The sequence below is a fragment of the Lemur catta genome, chromosome 5, assembly GCF_020740605.2.
Source record: "Lemur catta isolate mLemCat1 chromosome 5, mLemCat1.pri, whole genome shotgun sequence".
Classification (NCBI taxonomy): domain Eukaryota; kingdom Metazoa; phylum Chordata; class Mammalia; order Primates; family Lemuridae; genus Lemur; species Lemur catta.
The window spans coordinates 48,322,216-48,346,049 of NC_059132.1; the positions used below are offsets into that span (position 1 = coordinate 48,322,216).

The following is a 23,834-nucleotide window of genomic DNA, read 5'->3' on the forward strand; positions in this document are numbered from 1 at the left end:
ATCATAAGTTTCTTTATAAGAGAGAGGCAGAAAGAGATTTGACGCACACAGAGGAGAAGGCTATGTGACGATGAAACAGAAAGGTTTGAAGATGTTGGCTCTGAGTATGGTGGGATGCAGCCCTGCCAACACCTTGATTTTGGCGCACTGAAACTGATTTCAGACTTCTGGCCTCCAGAAAGTGAAAGAATAGATTTCTGTTGCTTTAAACCACTGAGACTGTGGGAATTTGTCATAGCTGCCCTAAGATATTTTCTCTATATGTCAGGTTTTGGAGATTTATATGTATGTATATGATCTACCTTACGAATTATCCTTTCTAGATGTTCTATATTCTTCCAGTGAAGAAGTCAAAATTCAACTTCCTGGCTTACCTTACAATCAGAACACAAGCAAGTGGCCAGGTTCTGTCAATCAGACGCATACTATAAGGGATTTTGATTCAGAAGGGAGCGATGTTAGGGAGCAGGCTGTGCATGCAACTGCCATTTTTGCTGGAATACGTGATGGTCAGGGCATCCAGCTTCCAGATGCAACGGTGGCAGGCGGAGCAGTTTCCCAGTGATTGGAAGGCCATGCCCGTGATGAAGAAGTGGCATGGGTGTTTGTAGCAGCAGTGGTTGCAGAAAATTCCAAGAACTTCTAGTGTTTATGTGTTGCAGCAGTGATATCAGCGGTAGAGGTGTTCTAATCGTGCCAATCCACAGCTTCGTTTTAGATAATGTTATGGAATCAGCTTTGAGACTGTTCTCCAGACTTCTTAACTTTATTGTGAACTTTCTAATATCTTGGAATATATTCTTCCTCTACTTAAATTAATCAAAGTAGATATTGTCATTGGCATCCAAAAGCCCTGATAGATACCTGGAACCACACATTTCCCATTATTGTTGTGAAGACTGAATGATGCAGCTTACACATAAGCACCTAACACATAATAGTGTTTAAAAAGTATTAATTTCCTTTTGAGTTCTTTGGGGAGGTGGATAATGGGTACAGAGGCAGTCAAGCTAGATCTTATTGAAGCTTCTAAAATAAATCTGCATTCATTAAAGATATATTCAGTTCCCTTTGTTGGGGCACTGTCAAAGCCTCAAATACTTTTTGGGTTTTTTTGTTTGTTTGTTTTTGTTTTTGTTTTTGAGACAGTCCCGCTCTGTCACCCTGGCTAGAGTGCCATGGCATCAGCCTAGCTCACAGCAACCTCAAACTCCTGGGCTCAAGTGATCCTTCTGCCTCAGACTCCCAAGTAGCTGGGACTACAGGCATGTGCCACCATGCCCAGCTAATTTTCTTTTCTATATATTTTTAGTTATCCATCTAATTTCTGTCTATTTTTTAGTAGAGATGGGGTCTCGCTCTTGCTCAGGCTGGTCTTGAACTCCTGAGCTCAAACGATCCATCTGTCTCAGCTTCCCATTGTGCTGGGATTACAGGCATGAGCCACTGCACCTGGCCTCAAATGCTTTTTGGGATCTTTTTATTCTATAAGACTAGCAAAGGTAATAAACTTTCCGTGCAGGACTGGCTATGTAATCTGTGGGGCCCAGTGCAAAATGAAGACACAGGATCTCTTTTTAAAAAACTATTAAGAATTTCAAGATGGAGTGGGCACAGTGGCTCACACCTGCAATCACAACACTTTGGGAGGCTGTGGTGAGAGGATCACTTGAGCCTACGAGTTCAAGACCAGCCTGGGAAATATAGCAAGACCCCATCACTTCAAAAAAATTTTTTTTTAAATCAGCAGAGCATGGTGGCATGTATCTGTGATCCCAGTTACTCATGAGGCTGAGGAGGGACAATCACTTGAAGCCAAGAGTTGGAGGTTTGCAATGAGCTATCATGGTGCCACTGCACTCCAGCCTGGGCAACAGAGTGAGACCCTGTCTCAAAAACAGAAACAACAATAACAAAAAAGAATTTCAAGATGGTGACAGCAGAGGCTTAAACCAAGAACGGGGCTCTTCTAAGTCTAGGCCCTAGGTGGCTATGGAGGTAACATATCTGTGAAGCCAGCCCTATCTACAGGAAGCACTTCTAACCCTCTTTCTCATCTACTGAAATTTAGACTAGATTAAGAGTATGACAGGGATATCTAGGCTCTTCTCTCTATGGTCACACTTAAATTCTGTTCAAAACAAGCAAGCCGTTACATTTATACAATGTGGCTGGTCACATCAAAAGTCCCTTTTAGCCAATGATATGGTTATATCAGTAGTACAAAAATGCATGTTTACTTTAAGGCAAAATTATCAAAATAGAAAAAGACGGAATATTAAACCCAACAGGGACCAGAGAGGATATCTAATCCAAGCCCATTGTGTTAAACTTGAGGAAACTGAGACTAAGTGGGGTTAACTGCCTGGCTGGAGTGATACACTAGTTAGGGCTGAATAGAGACTAGAACTTCTGGCTCCTGAAATCCAGTTTAAATTTGTCTCATTTTATGTGGCACCAGCACCCTTGCTTTTCATCTCAGAAGTAGTAGAGCAGTGGTCAACCAGTTTCTTCTCCGGTCATGCACATCCACAACAAAAGGGAGAATACCAAGGAAGAAAAGGAAATTTAGGGTTAAAAACCTTCAGAACCCAAAGGAAAGAAATAAGCTTATAACTACATTAAAATAACTATTTTATTACAAAATCTATCAGCAATAATTCAAATCAAAATGCATAAATTAAACAGCGATTTTCCACCCATTCATCCAATATTACTCCCTGAAAGTTATCACTTTTATCATTTGGTGGCTATCCTTTCAGATATTTTTTTTTTTTTTTTTTTTTTTTTTTTTTGAGACAGAGTCTCGCTCTGTTGCCCGGGCTAGAGTGAGTGCCGTGGCATCAGCCTGGCTCACAGCAACCTCAGACTCCTGGGCTTAAGCGATCCTACTGCCTCAGCCTCCCGAGTAGCTGGGACTACAGGCATGCGCCACCATGCCCAGCTAATTTTTTCTATATATATTTTTAGTTGTCCAGATAATTATTTCAATTTTTAGTAGAGACGGGGTCTCGCTCAGGCTGGTCTCGAACTCCTGACCTCGAGCGATCCACCCGCCTCGGCCTCCCAGAGGGCTAGGATTACAGGCGTGAGCCACCACGCCCGGCCTCCTTTCAGATATTTTATATTGGAATTAAAATCTCAGTTCTATCATTTAGGTCAAGCCTTACTTTATATATACACCCAATGGAATTAGGTGTGTGAATTTTTTAAAAAATACTTTATTGAAGCAAAAAGTATACCTAAACACTGAAAATTGATATGTGAATTTTCTCAGAGGACTGGCCTTTTTAGAAGTAGTAAAATGATCATTCAATTATCAGTATACATAAAGTAAAACAGATAATGCACAACAATCTACTTATACTGGAATTTCTTTTGTTCTTTGTTATGTTGATTTGGCAAAAAATTTTTTCCTTATATTTACTTCTACTGCCAGAGTTAACTCATTAAGTATTCTGGGGTAGGAAAGGTGTAATATCGTAGCAACATTCCCTACTAAATTTCTATATTTCTGATTCCATGATGAATTACCTTGTAGTGTTTCTTTTCTATTTCTCTCAAATACATACTTTGTTTATTCATTCTTCAATGTCAAAAATATTTATTTTCAGAAATCTTTTGGAAATATTCAAGGGCTCAACATACAGTACTAATTTTCTATTTTGAAGATACAAGAATATAGCAACTTCGTGGGGGAGGAGAGTCACGTGCATTGTTTATTTACATACCAGAATCTACATAAATTATATCACTATCTTTCTAGTATTGCAAATAAAGATCGTTAATACCATTACTGGCTGATTTTCTTGAGCTATCATTATTTAACCACTACCTAACATACCCAGTGTTGTATGAATAATCTTTAAATTTATAATTCTACTGCTAGTATTGAGCTGTGGATTGACAGTGGAAAAATTGGTTTTTCCAATTCACCATGACAAAACAATTAAAATCTTCATGAATTACGCTGCATGTTAGAAACTATTCGTGGATTGTGAACTCTTTGCTATTCAATTTGATTGTTCAAATTAACAAATTCCTGAGCCAAACTAACGTAAATTTCAGCTCCACTTATATATAAATTCTCTTTGCCTGCCAATTGACTAAACGAGTTAACTCTGGCAGCCAGGTAACAGCTTGCAGTTTAGAGACCCAGTCTACCGCATCGCCTAAGCCTGGCTCACTCTGCCACTCTACCCAAGGGCTCAAGTGTGGCAATTTGCGCCGCCTCTCAACCTGTCCCACACCCCGCCCTCGGCCCCGCCCCTTCCTTTGGCCCCGCCTCCTGCTCTCAGGCCCGCCTTCCACGCCCCCTCCGTTCAGCCAATCGCCGGTGACGCTTGCGGGGGTGGGACTTCCCTGCCCGCCAACGCCGGAGGCCCTTGCTGCCCGGGTCCTGCCCCTGCCGGGACCTACAGCCGGAAGATGGCGGCGGCTGCGGAGTTAACCCTGCTGGAAAAGTCGCTGGGGCTGAGTAAAGGGAATAAATACAGTGCTCACGGCGACCGCCAGGTGAGAAGCTGGGGCTGCGCGGAGGGGAAAAGACGGACGGGAGCGGGGCCTGCTGAGCCCAAGCAGGACCGGGCCTGCAGGACGCAGTGAGGACGCGGCTTTTCCCAGCTCTCCACGTGTCCGCGCCGCGGAGCCAGATGGCGCCTCTGGGCCTCCGCCCCTGCGGCCCTAGCTCCTGGGGAGAGGAGGGGGCGTCTGCTCAGGTCGGGCTCGGCCTGAACTTTACCTGCTGGGAAATTGTCATCATCATATTGTGGGAAAACGAGTTGCGGTAGCGCCCTCAAAGACCTCTTAAATAGACTGACCTGGAGGCCCCGCATTTGCGTTCAGTGACTGTATTTACAATCATTGCACCTTTCGTTCAGTTATTACGAAGCGACTCTGAGAATTAACAGGGTGCCAGGTAGCACTGTACTAGGCCTAGGTACTACAGTGGTGGGTAAGGTGAGCACCCTGCCTCCCCTCTGGAAGCTTGCTTTTTGGCCGGGTGGACATGCCACGTCAGAGAGCAGATGGCCGAGAGAACACGTAAGTGGTCTTGACGCAATCTGGGGGACTCAGGGAAGGTTTTTCGGAGGCCTTGGGATGTCAAATTAAGTGTGCGACGCTCAGAGAGTGAGGGAAAGTTACACGGTATGAGATTGACTTGGTGAGGTAGAAGGACTCAGATTTCCCAGGGCGTTGAAAAATGTTTGTTTTATAAAGATCGTTGTTTGCAATGGAAAGAATGTATTAGAGGAAGAAAATAGTTGTAGGAAGACTACTTTGGACATGTACTTTTTTTGCCCCTTTAAGATTTTTTCCAGATGACTTTTGTTTGTTTGTTTTGGTTTTTTTTGAGACGGAGTCTCACTCTGTCACCTGGGCTAGAGTGCCATGGCATCAGCCTAGCTCACAGCAACCTCAAACTCCTGGGCTCAAGCGATTCTCCTGCTTCAGCCTCCCGAGTAGCCGGGAATTTTTCTATTTTTAGTAGAGGCAGGGTCTCCAACTCCTGACCCCAAGCTATTCTCCCTTCTCGGCCTCCTACTGTGCTAGAATTACAGGCGTGAGCCACCACGCCCAGCCAAAGTTTGGTTTTTGTCTTTAATTTTTTCTGTTCTTCATTTGGTCCATGTTAAAATCTTGTCTTGAAAGTAGTAGTATTGTAGTTTTTACACATAAGTTATTCTGAAGCCTAGAAGGGATAAGTGACTTGCCTAAGATCAGCCCTGTGATTAGTGGCAGAGTAGGCGTTGTAGCCAAAGTGGCCCGTTTTTGGTTTTTCCTCTGCCCCCACATGCTGATTTTGTCCCTCTAGCTCTTTAGTTTGGTTTCTATTTTTAGGGAACACTGCCAAGATATGAGTATTATCTAGTGTAAGAAACAGCCATCGACAATTTAAAGCCCAACAGAATATGTACTAATGGAGGAAAATAATTGTTGAGGAGTGTGGAAGAGGAAGTTAATTCTGACTGTTAAAATGGACTTATAAGCTTCACAGAAAAGCTGGTATTTAAGGGATTAGGCTTTCAAAGATGTATAAAACCAATAAAATTATGAGAGACTGGGAAGTCTGGGGCAATAAGGAAACCCGTATGTGAAGTGATGCAACGCAAGGTCAACCCCGAATTATAGTTTGAGGCCCAACTGTGAGGCCTTTGGAGTTCAGAGTATGGTTTTAAATTTTATTTTCATTAAAACATTTTAATAATGGGCAGCTATTTTTCAAAAGTTCCTGTTTATGTGTATGGGGAAAGGGATGGAGTTATGGGATAAGATCAGCCATTTGGGAGGAAGACAATTGACAGCAGGAAGCCAGCAATAAGGCATTATGTGCAACATTACCAATAATAATTAAAAATTGAAAGTAGCTCGGAAATCCATCTCTAGGAGAAGGGTTCATTAAATTATAGTACATTGGCACACTGAAACACAATCATGTGTCACTTAATGACAGGGATATGTTCTGAGAAATGCATCATCAGCAATTTTGTCCTTATGCAAACATTATATAGAATGTACTTACACAGGCCTGGGTGATGCAGCCTACTAGGTCTGTAGTGATAGTCTGTTGTTCCTAGCCTATAAACTTGTACAGCATGTTATTATGCTGAATATTTTAGGCAATTGTAACACAATAGTAAGTATTTGTGTATCTAAACATAGAAAAGGTACGGTAAAAGTACAATATTATAATCTTATGGGACCACTGCCTTATATGCAGTCAGTCATTGACGGCACGACTGTATTATTTATGCAGCCACTAAAGGTGATTACTTTGAAGACTATGGAACCCTAAGATGAACGCAAAAATAGTGTCCCCCATGGTTGCAACTGCATAAGATTTATATATAATACTTTAGGTTGTGTAGAGGAAAGGGAATGGACTTTCAAGCCAATGGTACTTTATTCAAACTCTGACTCTATTACTAACCAAGTGACTTGGTTTCTTTATCTGTCAAATGAGGGTGAAATTGCTTACCATTTCTTAGAAGATGTAATGATTAGATGAGAAGGTAACTGGGAATATTTTTAGTTAGTATGATGGGGTTGTGGATAATTTATTTTTACGATAATTCTCTTTAGAGTTAATTGTCTCACGCACACACACATACACAGTAATCATGAGACATTTTTATTTCTTTTTTTCTTTACAAATATAACATCCATTCAGAAAAGTACACAAATCTTGATGTTACCACAAAGTGAACACACCCAGGTAACTACCCAATCAAGAAATAGGAACATTATCAGCACTCCCAGAGAGTTTCATATTATTTTCTTTTGATATGTTTTTTTAAAAGGAAGTTATTGGTGACCTTAGAGGTTGGTGGTTTCATTTGAGTGTGAAGGCAAAAATGAGGATTCAAGGAGCTAAATGGTGAATGAAAAGTGGAAAGTGCCTTTAGTTACCTCCTTTATCTTTTAGAAAGTAATCTTTGAATCTGTGTCTGTAGAATGTTAATCTCCCTGTATACTTCATTGAGTCCTGTTAATATAGAAGTGAGTATGAAAGTGCCCTGCAAAGCATAAATCAGTGTAAGAGTACAAGACACTATTTCATGGCTGAAAAGAGCAGCAGTCTTCTGAAGAAAATAATTTTTTTGTTTGCTTAGGTCATTTAGATTGTGTACTTGTTATTTATATTTGGACAGTCTTCCCATTGAACAACACGTTCAATTTTCTTTTAAATTTCTTATGCTTTCTGCTTAATTTTGTATCAAGAAAGTTTAAATTAATTGGCGATTTCTTATAAGCAAGTAAATCTGAACTGTATTGCTGTAGTAACAGGGAAACAAAAAGTCATGTTTATTCAGGTATGTTCGCTTTGCTAAAATAAAGTATAGGTAATCTTGATTGATTGAAATTAATACAGTATAATTAGGGTTTCCATTTTCTCATATTGTACATACACGATTATAAATTATTATAGTAACATTATACTCATTTTTACAGTGTTATTACCAGTTTCATCAAGTATCTGTTAATCAAATTGTACATTATATTACTCCTATTTACTTGACTTTCATTTGTATGTGATTTAGTATCTTCATGTAAAACCCTAGAGTATTTGAAAAAATAGTTGAGGGATTTAGCAATTACTTAGAAATTACAGTCATGATATAGTCTTTGTTTTTTAAATTTATCTGAAGAACTTTTTATTCTTCTTAAGATTCCAGTTCTCCAAACAAACAATGGTCCAAGTCTAACAGGATTGACTACTATAGCAGCCCATCTAGTCAAGCAAGCCAACAAAGAATATTTGCTGGGGAGTACTGCAGAAGAAAAAGCAATAGTTCAGCAATGGTTAGAATACAGGGTCACCCAAGTGGACAGACACTCCAATAAAGATGATCTCCGCACACTGTTGAAGGTATTGTGACTTCTCTTTGTCTTAATATATAGGCTGAAATGCTGAAATATGCTAAGCAGAAATCTCTTTCCCCTGAGATTCAAAAGCTGTTGGTCTTCTTTACCTCTTTCCTTCTGCCTCAGTAGTTTGTACCTGTTATTACTTCCACCTGGAACTGACCATAAATGTTCGCCCTTCAGATCTCAGTTCAGATACCGTTGCCTCGGAAATTTCTTGACTACTGCTCTCTCAGCTAGCTGAGGTTCCTTGTCCTATGTGCAGTCCCAGCACCCTGTGCTTTTCTTTCATAACACTTGCCATAGTCAGTAATTATAGTTTTGTATGACTTCTTTAATGTGATAGCTGCTTTTCCTTCGTAACACTTGTCATAGTCAGCAATTAGAGTTTTGTATGACTTTTTTTTAATGTCATGCCGTAATTAGCAGTCCTGATTCTCTAAGGGATAAAGTATTTTCTCAGAGGCAAGGGGGAATGAGAATCTTTGAGCGTTATAGTTTGAAAAAGCTGTCCAGTTGATCTGAGAAACCCCAACTTTCTCTCCCTCAAGAACCATTGCTTTCAGATTTGTATTTTCTTTCCAGAGGTGTCAAATTAGAATAAAAGAATCTATTGATATAAAAGATAAACTGAATGTGGCTCCAGAGTCACCACAAATGAAAACATTCCAAATTACTTTTGTTAATTTATTTATATAAAAATAGATTTTGAAAAATTTTATAAAAGCTTTAAATGTGAAGGGGAACATAGAGATTATTCAGACAACCACATCATTTCAGGGGTCCCTTCTGTTTCTTTATTTTATTTCCATTTTTATATAATGAAATAAATAATTTATAATTATTAAGTTATATTTATTTATTAAAATAAATAATTATAACTTTTTACAATTCCTTAAGTTGTGTAAAGAAGTTTTTCCTTTATCACTTTAGGGAAAATGGTTTAAACTGCACTTTTGATAGATTTCAAGAGAACTGGTAGAACGTCAGTTTCAGGCCTTGATCCTTTATAGGTCTGCCGCGATAAACCGTTCATTCTTAATATCTGCACAGATAACTTATAGGGGCCCCTCTGTTGTTGTGCCCCTACCATGCTCCACAGCATTTCCAGAGGGAAGCAGGCGTATCTTCCTCTAAGTGAATGTGAGATTTTTTAAAAAGTGAATATAACCATCTTTTATAGTTTTCCAAAGGAAAGGATAGTAATAAAGTACTTAATTCTGAAAGATATGAACAGGATTTCAATGAATTGGGTTTATAGTTTCAAAAGTTATATTAATAAATTTGGTTTTGGAAGCATGGAAGTAATTCCCAAAGCATTATATCTGAGATATTAAATATTTAATTGAGAGACTTTGACTTAAGATTTTTCCTGTTTTTGAAATGTAGTGTATGTGCAGCTGGGTGATTTGGGTTTTCTTCCTTGCTCTATAGCAGTTTGCTCATTTGCACCTGCAATGTGCCAAGGGCTCGTGATGCATTAGACGGTTTCTGCCCTTACAGAACTCAGACTAGTTGGGGAGACAAATGTGTGTACAATGGAGTGCAGTGTGATTTTTGGCCCTATGAGTGCAAATGAGAAAAGGGTGGTTTTCTGTTTTGTTTTGCAATTTTGCTATTTCAAGACAGCATTGTTTAATTTATTTTAAAGGCAGTAAATATTATAGAAATTTAGGAAGTACAAATAGGCAAATAGAATACATTTGAAACATCCATAGTCCCACCAACAAGAGAGAACTGTTAAGAATGCTTATGTTCAGTCATCAAATATTTATTAAACCCATTTTTTGTTCTTTCCATGTTTTTTTCTTTTCACATATATGTGTGTTTGTATTTTATTTTAAAACTGGGCATCTACTGGACACAGTAACCTCTTTTTTTGCTCAATGAAAATGTGTTGTGAACATCTTTTTATGTCAATAAATATTTACCTGCACTCTCCTTGTAATAAACTGCTAGTGTTCTCTCTTATGCAGTTGACCCTTGAACAATGTGGGATTATGGGCACTAACCCCCTGAGCAGTTGAAAATCCACGTATAACTTTTGACTCCCCCAAAACTTCATTACTAATAGCTTGCTATTGACTGCAAGCCTTACCAATAACATAAACAGTCAATCAATACATTTTATGTGTTATGTGTTATATACTATATTGTTACAAATAAAGTAAGCTAGAGAAAGAATATTATTAAAAAATCTTAAGGAAGAGAAAATAAATTTACAGTTTATTAAGTGGAAGTGGATCATCATAAAGATCTTCATCCTTATAGTCTTCACATTGCGTAGGCTGAGGAGGAGGAAGAGGAGGGGTTGGTCTTGCTGTCTCAGGGGTGGCAGAGGCAGAAGAATATTCATGTGTAACTGGACCTGCACAGTTGAAACCTGAGTTGTTCGAGGATCAGCTGTAATTGTACCACAACTTAAATTGTCTATCCCTGGGTAGTTACTAGATTGTTGCTAAGTATTTGAACATATTCCCACTTATTTCCTCAGGCTAAATTCCTACAAGGGAAATTGCTAGGCTAAAAGCTATGTAATTTTAAGGCTCTGTTGCTCATTTGCCCTCCAGAAGAGTGCACTATTAGAGTATATGAAAGTGGCCACTTCCACAAAACTAACATGGGTATTACCTTTTTCTCCTTCACTACCCCATTTCATTACCAAAATAAGCAAACCCAAAAATAATTTCCTTGTTTACAGTGTTTTTCTATAGAATTATTAGTGGTATGGCATTTTTCATAGCACTTATTAGCCTATTTATAGTTTTGAGACAGGGTTCCTCTCTGTCACCCAGGCTGGAGTGCAGTGGCACAGTCATAGTTCACTGCAACCTTGAACTCCCAGGTTCAAACGATCCTCCTGCCTCAGCCACCTGAGTAGCTGGGACTATAGATGCACACCACCACACCTGGTTAATTTTTTTAAAAAACTTTTTGTAGTGATGCAGTATGACTGTGTTGCCCAGGCTGATCTCAAAACTCCTGGCCTGCCAAAGTGCTGGGATTACAGGCGTGAGCCACCACCACTCCTGGTCCATTTTTACTGTTTTTAAAAATTTACTTGTATGTATTCTTTGCCCAGGTTTGTACGGAGCTGTGTATCTTCTTATTATTTATTTTAAAACTCTTGTTCTTAGGATATTATGAAAAGGTTTAATTCTTATTTGGCAAAGTTATATTTCAGTGTTAAAACCAAAATTCTAAATTTTAATGCCTCATAAATAAGGTAGCATATCATTTCAAAAAGCAGACAGTGCAAAACATGTTTGATGAATCTAGATGGAGGGTATATAGTTGCTTGTTGTACTGTTTTTTTCAACTTTTCTATGTTATTAGAAAGTTTAGTAATTGATAGTTGGGAGAAAAAAGAAAATTAGGTGGAACTATAGGGAAAATATTTTAACAGGTTTGGCAATAGCATCAAAAAGACTTGTAAAACTAAATAAAAGGAAATATGAACAACACACATTAATTAGTTCCCTGCTCTGAATAGTTAGTTAGAATGTGTGAAATTCTGTCTTTTGGTAGGAAAAATTTTATTTACGTCAGTAATCAGGAAAATACTACCTAATCATAGTTTATTAAAACTACATTTTTAAGAGTGTTTATAACTAAAACATGGATAGAGATTCTATTTTTAGAAAAAATATACAAAACAATGTTAAATTGTTTCAGCTCTTTAAATGCTTTTTAAAATTACATGAAGATGTATTTATTTTTTATACTCTGTCAAAGTTGATTCCTTTGAAGATATTTGGAGAGAAACCATCTCCAATCAATAGATTACCGTAAAATTTAAGTGGTATTCCATAATATACCGATATATTCTACCCTCCCACCCAAATTTTGATTCTTCCACACCTATCTCATTTGTGTCCACATTCCTTCATTTTGTCATCTGGAATGAGACCTCTAGGAGTCTGTATTCATACACCATTTTGAAAATGACTGTCTTTCAATGAAAATCATAAGGAAGAGAAAGTACATTTACTGTTCATTAAGTATAAGTGGATCACCATAAAGGTCTTTATCCTCATAGTGTTCACGTTCAGCATATATCATGTTGAGTTTGTGGACAAACTCAAAGCAATTAAATTCAATTCAGCAAACATTTATTGGTTACTGAACCACCATGTGCCAGACGCTGTGGGATGTTGCTATGGTCTGAATGTTTGTGTTCTCCCAAAATTCATATGTTAAAATCCTAACCCTGCAAGGTGATGGTTTGGGAGGTGATTAGGTCCCAGACATGGAACCTTCATGAATGAAATTAGTGCTTTTATAAAAGAGGCCTGAGAGAGACCTGACCCCCTCCACCAAGTGAAAAGACAGCTGACTGTGAACCAGGAAGTGAGCCCTCACCAGACACTGCGTCTGCCAGAGCCTTGGTCTTGGACTTCCAGTCTCCAGAACTGTGAGAAATAAATTTCTGTTGTTTATAAGCCACCCAGTCTATATATTCTGTTATAGTAGCCCAAAGAGACTAAGACAGATATGATCTGAGAATCAGAACACAACACTTTCCCTATAGTTTAAGGAATTCTTCCAGAATAAATGCTGTTGGCCACTGAGCTGTGTTTCATATCTAGTCTTTAGAGGAGCCTCTGAGAATATCTAATAATAGCTCGTATAACTTATTTATAAAACCTTCCTCCGAAGGTTATATCAATCTGTTGTCTCATTTAATTGAATATAAATTAATGTAAATTCCTGTTCTGCTAAATTATGTGTTAATTTTAAGAGGGCAAAACTTTTTCCTGTCAGAAAACTGATATATTCATGTAGGTCTGTCAGATAGTACCTCTAACAAAAGTAAAAATAGATAAATTGGACTACAGACTACATCAAAATTTAAAATTTCTGTATATCAAAAGAAATGATCAACAGAGTGAAAAGGCAACCCAGAGTGGGAGAAAATGTTTGCAAATCATATATCTAATAGGGGGTTAATATTCAGAATATATAAAGAACTCCTACAACTCAAAAACAAAACTAATAACCTGATTAAAAAATGAGCAAAAGACTTGAGTAAACATTTCTCCAAAGAAGATATGTAAATGGCCAAGAAACATATGAATCATTAGGGAAATGCAAATCAAACTCACAGTTGAGATGTCACTTCATACCTGTTAAGATGGCTACTACCAAAAAAAAAAAAAAAAGCCAGAAAGTAACAAATGTTGGAGGGGATATAGAGAAATTGTAACCCTTGTGTATTATTGGTGGGAATGTAAAATGTCCAAGTGCTATGGAAAACAGAATCACAGTTCCTCAAGAAAGTAATAGAATTACCATATGATTCAGCAGTTTCACTTCTGAGTGTATACCCAAAAGAATTCAAAGCATGGTTTTGAAGAGGTATTTGTACACTCATTTTCATAGCAGAATTATTCACAATAGCCAAGAGGTGGAAACAACTCAAGTGTCTATCGAAAGATTTATGGATAAAGAAAATGTGGTCCGTACATACAATGGGATATCATTCAGCCTTATAAAGAAAGGAGATTCTGACACACACTACAACATGGATGAAACTTATGCTCAGTGAATCCACAGAAACATAGTAGAAGAGCAGTTGCCAGGACCTGGAAGGAAGGAAAAATGAGGAAATGTTTCATGGTTATAGAATTTCTTAGAATTCTCTGAAGAGATAGAAATTTTTGAGGTGCTTTTAACATTTTAATGGAAAAAATAAATGTAACGTGCATGATTTGCAAAATGTTTCCCAGAACAAAAAACTGGACCCTGAAATGATCATAGATAGCACTTTGAATATCATTTTCTAATGTTTTCTTCTTTAAAATAAGACTAATAATGTTCATCCTATTTTTTAAAAATAAGGTGGTTGGCGTATGCTTTGTAATTTTGAATGCATTTTTATTAATATCAAAGATTAAATTTATTAAATGTCAGTATTTTGTTTTCTAGTAGCGTACCGTATGATATGGTAGTTAGCTTTATTATTACTGTTTTTTAAATTAATGTTTTATTTGTTTTTTCTAGGATCTTAATTCATATCTTGAAGATAAAGTCTACCTTACAGGATATAACTTTACTTTAGCAGATATCCTATTGTACTATGGACTACATCGCTTTATAGTGAGTATTTGAATAGTCATTGGCTTTTTTTCTGTAATCTTTAGGATGATTTTTTTTTAATTTGTCTTAAATTTAAATCAAATTTACATTTTCACCTTATCAAATAAAAATGAAAGGAATTCTTGTTAGACAAGGTACCTTATGCGGAAATGCCTTTTCTGTACCCATTTACCATAGTTGCTTCCTGCTTTTTGGAGGGGCCAAAACTTTTTTTGACCTGCTTGATTTTCGGCCTTTGCTTCTGCTTTTTTCCAACAGCGACTTCTCTGGCCACCTTCTGGACTTTATCATCATGCCCTCAACCCCACATTCATACCACTCCATCTCTAGACCTTAATTCTAGTGCCCCATCTTCTGTGCAGCCTCTTATTTTTGTGCTCTTTTAGTCTCTTAATCCCTCATCCCTATCTGACGTAATATGACTCTCCTCTTTCCAAATCTGTTTACTGTCTTCCCCACCCAGTCAAGACCCCCTTTTGCGTAACTTCAGCTATGTCCTCTTGTTAGCATCTGCAGCTCCTTTTCTCTATTCTGCAGTCACCACCCTTTCCCTGTAGGTCTCCTAGTCTTGGCTAGTCCAAATGAACGTCTTCATTCCTGTAGCCAAGCTGAGCTCTATCAGAGAAATCACAGAACTACAGATTGCTGCCACTAAAAGTTCTTACTATCCAATTGCAGCTGGCCTCTAGTACTGATGAGCCCTCTATGTTCTCCGAGGGATTCTTCCAGAGTTTTGCCACTTTTTGACAAGCTCCGTTTCCCTTTCTCTGCTCCTTTGTCTTTAGTCATTGTTACAGAGCCTTCCTCCTTCCTTCCTTCAGTTAGAAAGTGGAGGCTGTTTGAATCTCTTCATCTTCCAGCCCACCTGCTTCCACCATCTTGTCTCCTTTTTCTGGCTCAGAAAGGATCACCTTGCTTTTTTCCTGGGTTAATCTATTAATCCGGCCTCTTACTTCAACTCCCTTCTACACCTCCTACCCTATTTCTGGATCTTATACCAAATTTTATTTCCTTTCTTTCTTCTATCTTCAATATTTTCCACTATCTATCTGGTCAGTCTCTTTATTTTAAATTATATCCCATCTTAAATTTTTTACAGACATTCATATAGCACTCATTGTGTTCTTGTCACTGGTCTTCATGCTGTATAAATGTTGACTCATTTAATCCTAATAACAGCCCTATGAGGTGGGCACTATTCTTATCATAGCCCCCTTTTACAGATGAGATAACTGAGGAATAGGGAGGCCACATGTCTTCTTTGAGATTAAGTAAGTGGTGGAACCAGGTCTAGAAACCAGGCGGTTTGGCTGCAGAGTTCGTGCTTTTTTACATCTGTTTCTCCACCTAAAACTCAGCTCACCTCCCTGTGGAAAAAAAGAGCTCATACATCTTTCTGTATTCAGCACCTCATGCATCCAGTCAGCTGGGTCCTGATTGCCACTTCCTGGATGCCTCTCACATGTGTCTCTTCCTGCGATCCTGGATGACACAGCCCTAATCCAGAATTCATAATCTTCTGTTCATCTAAAGAAGATGGACTGTGAGAGATGAGACTAGTGGCCACTGGAGCAGTCTTCTCATGGCCATGTCTTTTTCTTTCTCAAGATAGTTAAGTAGCTCTTCATTCCCTACAGAGTAAAATTTGTCAACCTGGGAGACCCTTCATCTGACTACTGCCACAGTTGCTAGCCTCTTTCTTGTCCTTCTCTCCCAGCTGTAACATACCCCTAGAGCCTGCTGGATGCCAGGCTCTTTCTACTCAGTGTCCTTGTGTTGCCTGTTTTCTTGCTCCCTGGTCCCAGCCCTTATCTTCCTCCCAAATTCATTTGCATTTCATCAAATGTTGCTCAGTTCCAGCACGGATCCCTGGGGTGAAGCCCTGGTGGGCTCCTAAAGCATATTGAAGTGCTCCTTCCTCTGTTTCTGCTTGTACCTCCTAGATGACCTCAGTTCCAGCTTATTTCACTTTGTACTGTAATTCTTTTTTTAAAATCTCTCCTTCTAAATTGTAAACCACTTGAGATTGTAGTAATTCGTATTTGTAATACCACTGTTGTACATAATTCCTGGCACATCTATATAGTTGGCCCTCTGTAAACACTAAATAAATTTTTTAACATATTTCTGTATACTTTTCAAGGAGTTTCTTACATATTTTCTCATTATACCTCATAATTGTGAAGGAGAAAGGACTAGTGTTATTATCCTCCTTTTACTGAGAAGGAAACTGATGCTAAGGAAGGTTGAGTGATTTACATGAAGGCACAGTGTTCAGTTTTTGGAAGGGCCACACTAGATCTTCTGACTGAAGTGTCTTCATGTGTGAAGAAGCCCTTTGTAAACTATAAAATACCGTAATAGTTGAGGCCTGCGCAGGCCCCGACCTGTCTGTGGTTTGGGGCTGCTATCTGCCTCATAAAGCAAGGTGGAGGGTTTGTCTTTTGGGAAGACAAAGTCGTTTTCTCCTCTGAAAAAGCCTCCTACATGATCAGCTTTGCCATTTGGCAGGAACAGGAGAATAGGGATTGAGGCCTCATGAGCCTGGGTTTTTCGCTTGAGGTCAAGAGAGAGAAGACTGGGATTCAAACCAGAAAATTCAAAGTGGGATGTAGTTACCTCCAGAACTTGTTGCTGGTAACTAAGCCTGGACGTGACAATTATAGAAGTGGATTCCTTAGTAATTAAAAAAATGTAGTTTCCTCCCCCCAAAATCCGATGATAATGTATGATACAGTTATTCTTAGTCCTCCCCTCAAGCTATAATCCCTCAATTTGGATTTACTTAACTTTATTAAGAATTATTCCTCAAAGATCCCTCAGTGATTGTGTTAAGTTCTATAACATTATTATTGTAATGACCTAGTATGATCCTTAGGTTAGTGTAAAACTTGATTATTATCATAAATTTTAAATTATATATTGAAAGCCTACTATACTAGTAGGCTTATGTGCCCACTGTACTATAACTGAGAGGGGCGCAAAAGAAGTCTAAAACTATTTTCAAGGAACTGTTAATCTTTGAAGAAATAAAACTGTTTTACATGAAAACAATGAATTAGAGAAAATGGAATCCAGTGCTAATCTCTGGTCAGAATATTCTGTTACCAATTAGTGAGGCAGATAAAGTAGGATGTAGAATCATGAAATTGTCAGAAAAATATCTGCAGATTTTTATGGCCTTGGCTATATCCAAGGCAATTTTCATTGTTTTAGAAAGCTTGTAAGTTTGACTACAAATGTTGCTTATAAATAGGAAGATTGATTTTTCATCCAAAACAACACTTTTGACTGTGAAAGGAGGCCTATTAATAATTATGCAGGCACAACAGGAGTGAAGTGGAACTAATGTTCCCTGTACTTACAAGGAATATGACTCAATTAAACAAAATAGGGGGATCAGGGAGAATCATGTCCTGTTTCTCTTTTGTCCCCTCCCAGCTCTTAGCACAGTGCCTTGTACAGCTAAATGCTTATGAAAATTAGGAATATTTATCAATCTATACCTATCTATAGTTCCTATTTTAGGTTGTATATCTTTATAGTGAAAATATAATTTTTTAAAACTTGCCCGCCAGCTGCAAAAGAATGCAGAGGACTCTCTAGCCCATGGGCCCAGTCACATGGGTACCATAAAGTCCGGAAAGTGACCTGGAACCCACATGTGTAGTTAGGGTTTGGGTCATGTGACTCCAGCTGTCCAGAGTGGTGCCATGGTGACCTGAAGCACAAGGGAGGTCCCTATCCAGGCATTATAAAATAAGACTACAGACCATAGCCAAGCTCTCTTTGCCCTTCCTTTTGCCTGCCCTGCTGCGACAATGGGTCCAGTCATCATCTGTGACATATGTACCATGTTCTGTAAACCTATATCTTGCTCTCGCCCTGTAATCCTATCTTTCCTCAATAAACCTTATTTTTGTGCTTGCCTAAAAAAAAAAAAAAGAAGAAACAAAATATAATTTTTAATTATATACTGCAATATAATTAAATCAAAATGATTTTATTTAAATGTGAAGAAAGTTTAATTAGGGCAGAAATACATTGATCACACCAGCCTCTTTTTATTCCATTCTAGGTTCAATATATTTTAGTAGCTTTTTGAATTTAGAATGATGACTCGGCACAACTTACCTCATTTGAAAACAAAAAAAGCCTCCAAAGTAAAGAGGATTTGCTGTTAGGTATCTAAGCATCTCTCTCCTGGTGGCAAACTATGGTTCTTTGGACTTGGGGCATCCATGCTTGATTTGAGTGGGCCTGTGCCGCTGCAAGCATGGCTGCCTTACAGAGGGTGCAGGAACAACTCTCACTGAAAACAGTCACAAACGTGTTGGCATTTTTTAAACACATATTTAAATGTGACTTACGTTTTGACATTATTTAACTTTTTAAAGCTTCATATTAGGAGAAATGTCATATGTCATCCTCTATGTGATGACTGCCAGCAGGCTAGCAAATGTCTGTCAAGACCCACAAGATCTGGCTTCCTGTGGCTTCAAGCTGTCATTAAGGAGAGCATTTCTCCCTTCTAATTTTTCAAAAAGGGCAATAATGAAGTGTAACTCTTGCAAACTAGTGTACATTTACATTTTCCTCTCTTCTGGCTTATGCGGGTCACACAGTAGGAAAGGAAAATACTCTAAAAGGAAAAGGAGACAGCTTTTGTGGGATTTCTTCGCAGACTGAGTGAACAACATCATAATTCTATAATGCAAAATATTCATAGCAGCAGCTGCAAAGTTATTTAATTATGAGTCTAGGTGCCGTGGGGAGGGCATTTGGGTTTTAGGCAGGTTAGAAGTGTTTCATTCAATTCTGCATGTTAAAACTATAATTGCATTGATAGTATTTAATGGTCTGTAACTATTTATATTTCCTATTTTGGACTGTATATCCTCTTTATAGTGACTAGGATATAATGATTAAAGATATCATGCTTGTCTTTTTCAAAACAAAATTGAGTTGAATAATATGTAAATCACTCTGACCTTCCCTTTGGGTTCATACCATCACTTAAAGCATCTGTCCCACTCTAGTGCAAGTGCAGGCAAAGTAGTCAGAAATAAACACCTTCTCAAGGAACAGTCCTCACAGACTAAGACCTACACAACGACAGAATTACACTGTGGTTTTAAATGACATCCCTGTTAAGCTGGGTATAAATATACACAGATGAGGAACAAATGATTGCGAGGTATTAAATTCAAGGAGGGTAGATGTGAAGTCCAGATTGGCTACCTGCTCATATTCATCAGGTTCTTGTGCTTTGTTCACTTTGGCAATATGTTTATTTTTGCCTTCATGCATTCCTTATTTTGTTTGTTCATGTTATTCAATACTTAATTTGTAATCAGCTCAGTGTACAAAACAGCAGTCAAGGAACCTTCTAGTCATCAAATAATCCCACTGTATTTTGTTTCATTGTGAGCCCAATTTTGGTTGTGGCTAAGTTATTCTAAGATCTGGTCTATCTTAATTCCCTTTGAGGAATATTTTGTCGCACTTCCTTTGTTAAACTGCCCATTAGTGTGGCTGTTTATTATAACACCAGTGACTCACTGCTTTCTTAAAGTGATTTCACTAGTAGATAGTAGTCCCTGTGAACAGACTGTTACTCAAGATTATTAAAATCCTTTGTAATGTTATGTGCTGCTTGACTATAAGATTATTATCAGCTGGAATACATTCGTTCTGAAGTTTGAAGTACCAGTGGAGGTATGTGATTCTTTTATAAGGAAAGGAAAAGTAAAAGAAATAGCTGCAAAACAGTCCAAGAACATTGGCCGTAAAGAATGTCCCAAAGGCAGCATGGTGCCAGTTGGAAAGGTAACAAGACAGCATTTCACCCTGATCTGGAATGGGTCACTTAAAGTGTTTCTCACATGACTTCATGGAAAATTAGTGATTCAGAATATTATCTGTTTGGCTTTAAAGTTCAAAGTAATTATAGAGTGCCAGTATAAATAAAAGGGAATGATTAGGTAAACAAGGGCCAAGCACCACTATAGACACACTGTCATGTAGACCAATATGAAGCAGGAAATGGGAACTAGAACAATTGCATTGTGTTTCCTGTCTAAGAAAGGAAAAAGAACTTTAGCTAGAAAAGGGTGATGGAAAACGAATGTTATAAGTGAAATAGCCCAGGGGATCCCATCAAAACTGTTCTGAAAAACTGAATTTGCTGAGGGGGAAAGTCTGTTCTTTTGTTTGTTAAGAGTAAGTTTATATATAGAATGGCTACCACAGAAGTAGCAGAGGTAACAAATCTAGATCTGTCATAATTATCTCAGACTCTAAGGAATAAGTTCCAAAGTTTGAACTGTAAAAAGAGGTGAAAGTGGTAACCTGACTCTTTTGGAAAAACTTTGTGTATTTCTGGCAGAAAATTTCTGAGGGCAAATGAATAAGTTGACATTGTCTGAAATAGAGCATCTGAAAATATTGCAAAATAGATCATCTAGTTAAAAATTGTTGGAATAAATTAGGAAATGTTAGAAGCTTTCTAAAGAGCTTCTAAGCTCTTAGAATAAAAATTATTTTGCACTGTAGGTCTGTTCATAATCCTTATACTAGAGACTCCAAATGTGAAGTTTTTGAGTTGGATAATGTTTATTTTCCCATGTGCTATATGTTATTATATTATTGGTTTAAATAATAGACCTGGTAAAAACATACTAGTCCTGGGTGACAGCAAATGCTATTCTGGAATATAAATATTAAATATCTGTTGCCCTTTCTACCTGGTTCAGAATATGGTTGAACAACTTGAACATGAATCAAACAGGCATTAGTACTTTGTTTAGAAATCTTATAGTTCATTCTGAAAAATAGCATTCTACAAAGTGGCTGAATGGAGGCATTTTAAAAAGAGCTCTGAAAAGATTAAAATTGTAAGAAAGAGATCAGATTTGAATCATCTATTTCAGCAGCTGACATGAAACCAAATTGGAGTAAAAGTTGTTACTTCTATTTGCTGTAAGTATCAGTAAAGAGGTTTGCTCAAGTTGATTTTGGATTTTATTCTTTCAGTCATTCATTCTTGGTAAGAAAACTCACTAGCATTTCCTGTTAGGTGTGCAGCTATGTTTATTACTGGTTGAGCTTTTAAAAAATCTTAATGTTTTCTGAAGTCATTGTTGAAGTTTACGTATGGTAAAGATTTAGAAAAAGAACCAAAAGCTCTTTTATAAAATATTTTGAAATATATACTGATACTCAGTTTATTCCTCCAAATGATTGCCTCCTATGAAAACACACCAGACAGGTGCTCCTTTCAGTTGAACCTAACAGTTAGGAATAATGTAATACTTACATGTGAAACCATGAATTCTCTTTTACTAAAAATTAAAACTTTTACATTAAAAAAGACATTCTTGACCAGTTTTCTTGACTGATGTATTATTTATCTCCATGAAGGACTGACTGTGTTGTAGGTGAAACTGTTGTAGTAACATCTTTCTGATAACCAGACACCACTTTATACACCCTTAAATGACATGAATATATTTTTATAATTTGCTATAGCAGCTTGTGTGTAGGACTTCAGTGTGTATCATTAAAACCTGAAACTTAAATTTTTATGAAACAAATGCAGTGAGATTGTCACTACTAACAATTTTAGCAAACTGAGCCAACAAGTATGAGTTCAATTAAACATTTATTGAGAAAATTTTGTCTCCTTTTGAATTTTATTAATATTCTTTTACATTCTGTAATATTAAATAATTATTGCATACTAGAGTGATTTTTCCTTCATTTTCACTGATCTGGAAACTTAACAGAATATTTGTCTGCAGGACAAGTATTAGGCAGAAAAGCCTAAGACATCCATCTCACTTAAAGTGCCTCCCAACAAGCAGACCCCTGATGGGTTTGAACCACTCATGGGGTGACTGAGTCTTTTTCTTGGTGTTAGCATTGCTGTCAGTGTTATGGAGATTTGTAATGTCTGTTACATAAATGTGACTTAACGAGAGAAGGAACTACACTACCCACACATGAGGTCATGGCTGCAAGTTACTGCCCAACTGGCCTTCTCTTTACCTGATAACTGTTAATAATTCCAAAATTTGTGTCAAAGAAAAGTCCTTGAGTCACCTGCTTTGGAATTTGAGTGCAGTACAGTGGTAAAGCCCTGTATATTTTATTGCATCTCTCTAACCAAATCTTGAGGCATTCTTGAAACTTGAGAGTAAATTATGTGAATGCTGTCTCCACTAAACCATAGAATTCAGCTTTATTGCAAACAGAATCTAGAAGATCTTTGGTCTCATGTGTTTACCCAGACTCTTCATCTTGTGTGCCCCTATAAATAGCCCCCCTTCTTTTATTAAGCAGTGATCACTTGAAATTGATCATCGTCTTCTTCAATGAGGTTTGTCCTTAGAGTTGAGTAGAAAGGCAGCAGTAGTCTACATATGTATAACCAGCAGTTTTTACATACATTTATATATACACACACATAAATTTACATTTATATATTAATATAGATATATTTGAGTTTTACGTGGTGGTGTTCCCTTGTTGACTGTGTGAGCTACCAGTGTCTCCCTTTTTTAGGTTTGCTAAAATATATCAGAGAAAGTACCATATCTTAGTCTTTCTTTCCAATAAAGTAAAAAGCAAACTCTTTGGGCCTCAAAAATCCTTGTTAATGTAAATTTTGTGTTTGTTGAAAACTTGGTATTTCCCTAAGAAAGTAAGTACAGCTGGTTTTGAACTGAACATAAAAGCATTAAACAAATGTTTTGCTTTTCCAAGTAGCTTACTCCTATCTAAATATGTTGGCTTTTGAGAGCGGTTAGGTGGGTTTTTTATATTGTTTTTGTTTTTAATTTCAATCTCCTACTTAAGTGATATTAATAGCTGTGTTTATGTAATGTCTCTGTTGTATGTGTATGTTTTTAATCTCTACTTAGGTTGACCTGACAGTTCAAGAAAAGGAGAAATATCTTAATGTGTCTCGCTGGTTTTGTCACATTCAGCATTACCCAGGCATCAGGCAACATCTGTCTAGTGTTGTCTTCATCAAGAACAGACTATATACTAATTCCCACTAGAAGCTATCTGTGCAGTACAGAAGAACAACTAAAAATGTTTTAAATGGAAAATGTATTGTGGACCACAGGACTAACATAAATTGATACATAGTCATTCTTTATTTGTTGAAGTTGAGAGAATTTTAAAGTATAAACTTGTGTCTGAGTGTTTTATTTGTTCTTCAGTTGAAGTTTTACAATTTTTAATGTAAAAATTGGAGTGCTGTCAAAAAAAACAAGTTGAGATCAAGTTGTAAATTAACCTTATTTTTAAAGGTGAGATTTATTTTAATAAACATTGTAAATCAATGGCTTAATCTTAAA

The 23,834-nt window shown here is 37.4% G+C and overlaps 1 protein-coding gene across 1 annotated transcript; it reads left to right on the forward strand.

Moving 5' to 3' along the window:
- Positions 1-4,360: 4,360 nt before the first annotated feature.
- EEF1E1 (eukaryotic translation elongation factor 1 epsilon 1) lies at positions 4,361-23,834 on the forward strand. The gene is made up of 4 exons (XM_045551711.1): positions 4,361-4,515; positions 8,171-8,371; positions 14,371-14,466; positions 23,391-23,834. The coding sequence occupies exons 1-4, from the start codon at positions 4,429-4,431 to the stop codon at positions 23,529-23,531; spliced, it is 525 nt and encodes a 174-aa protein (XP_045407667.1). The 5' UTR covers positions 4,361-4,428; the 3' UTR covers positions 23,532-23,834.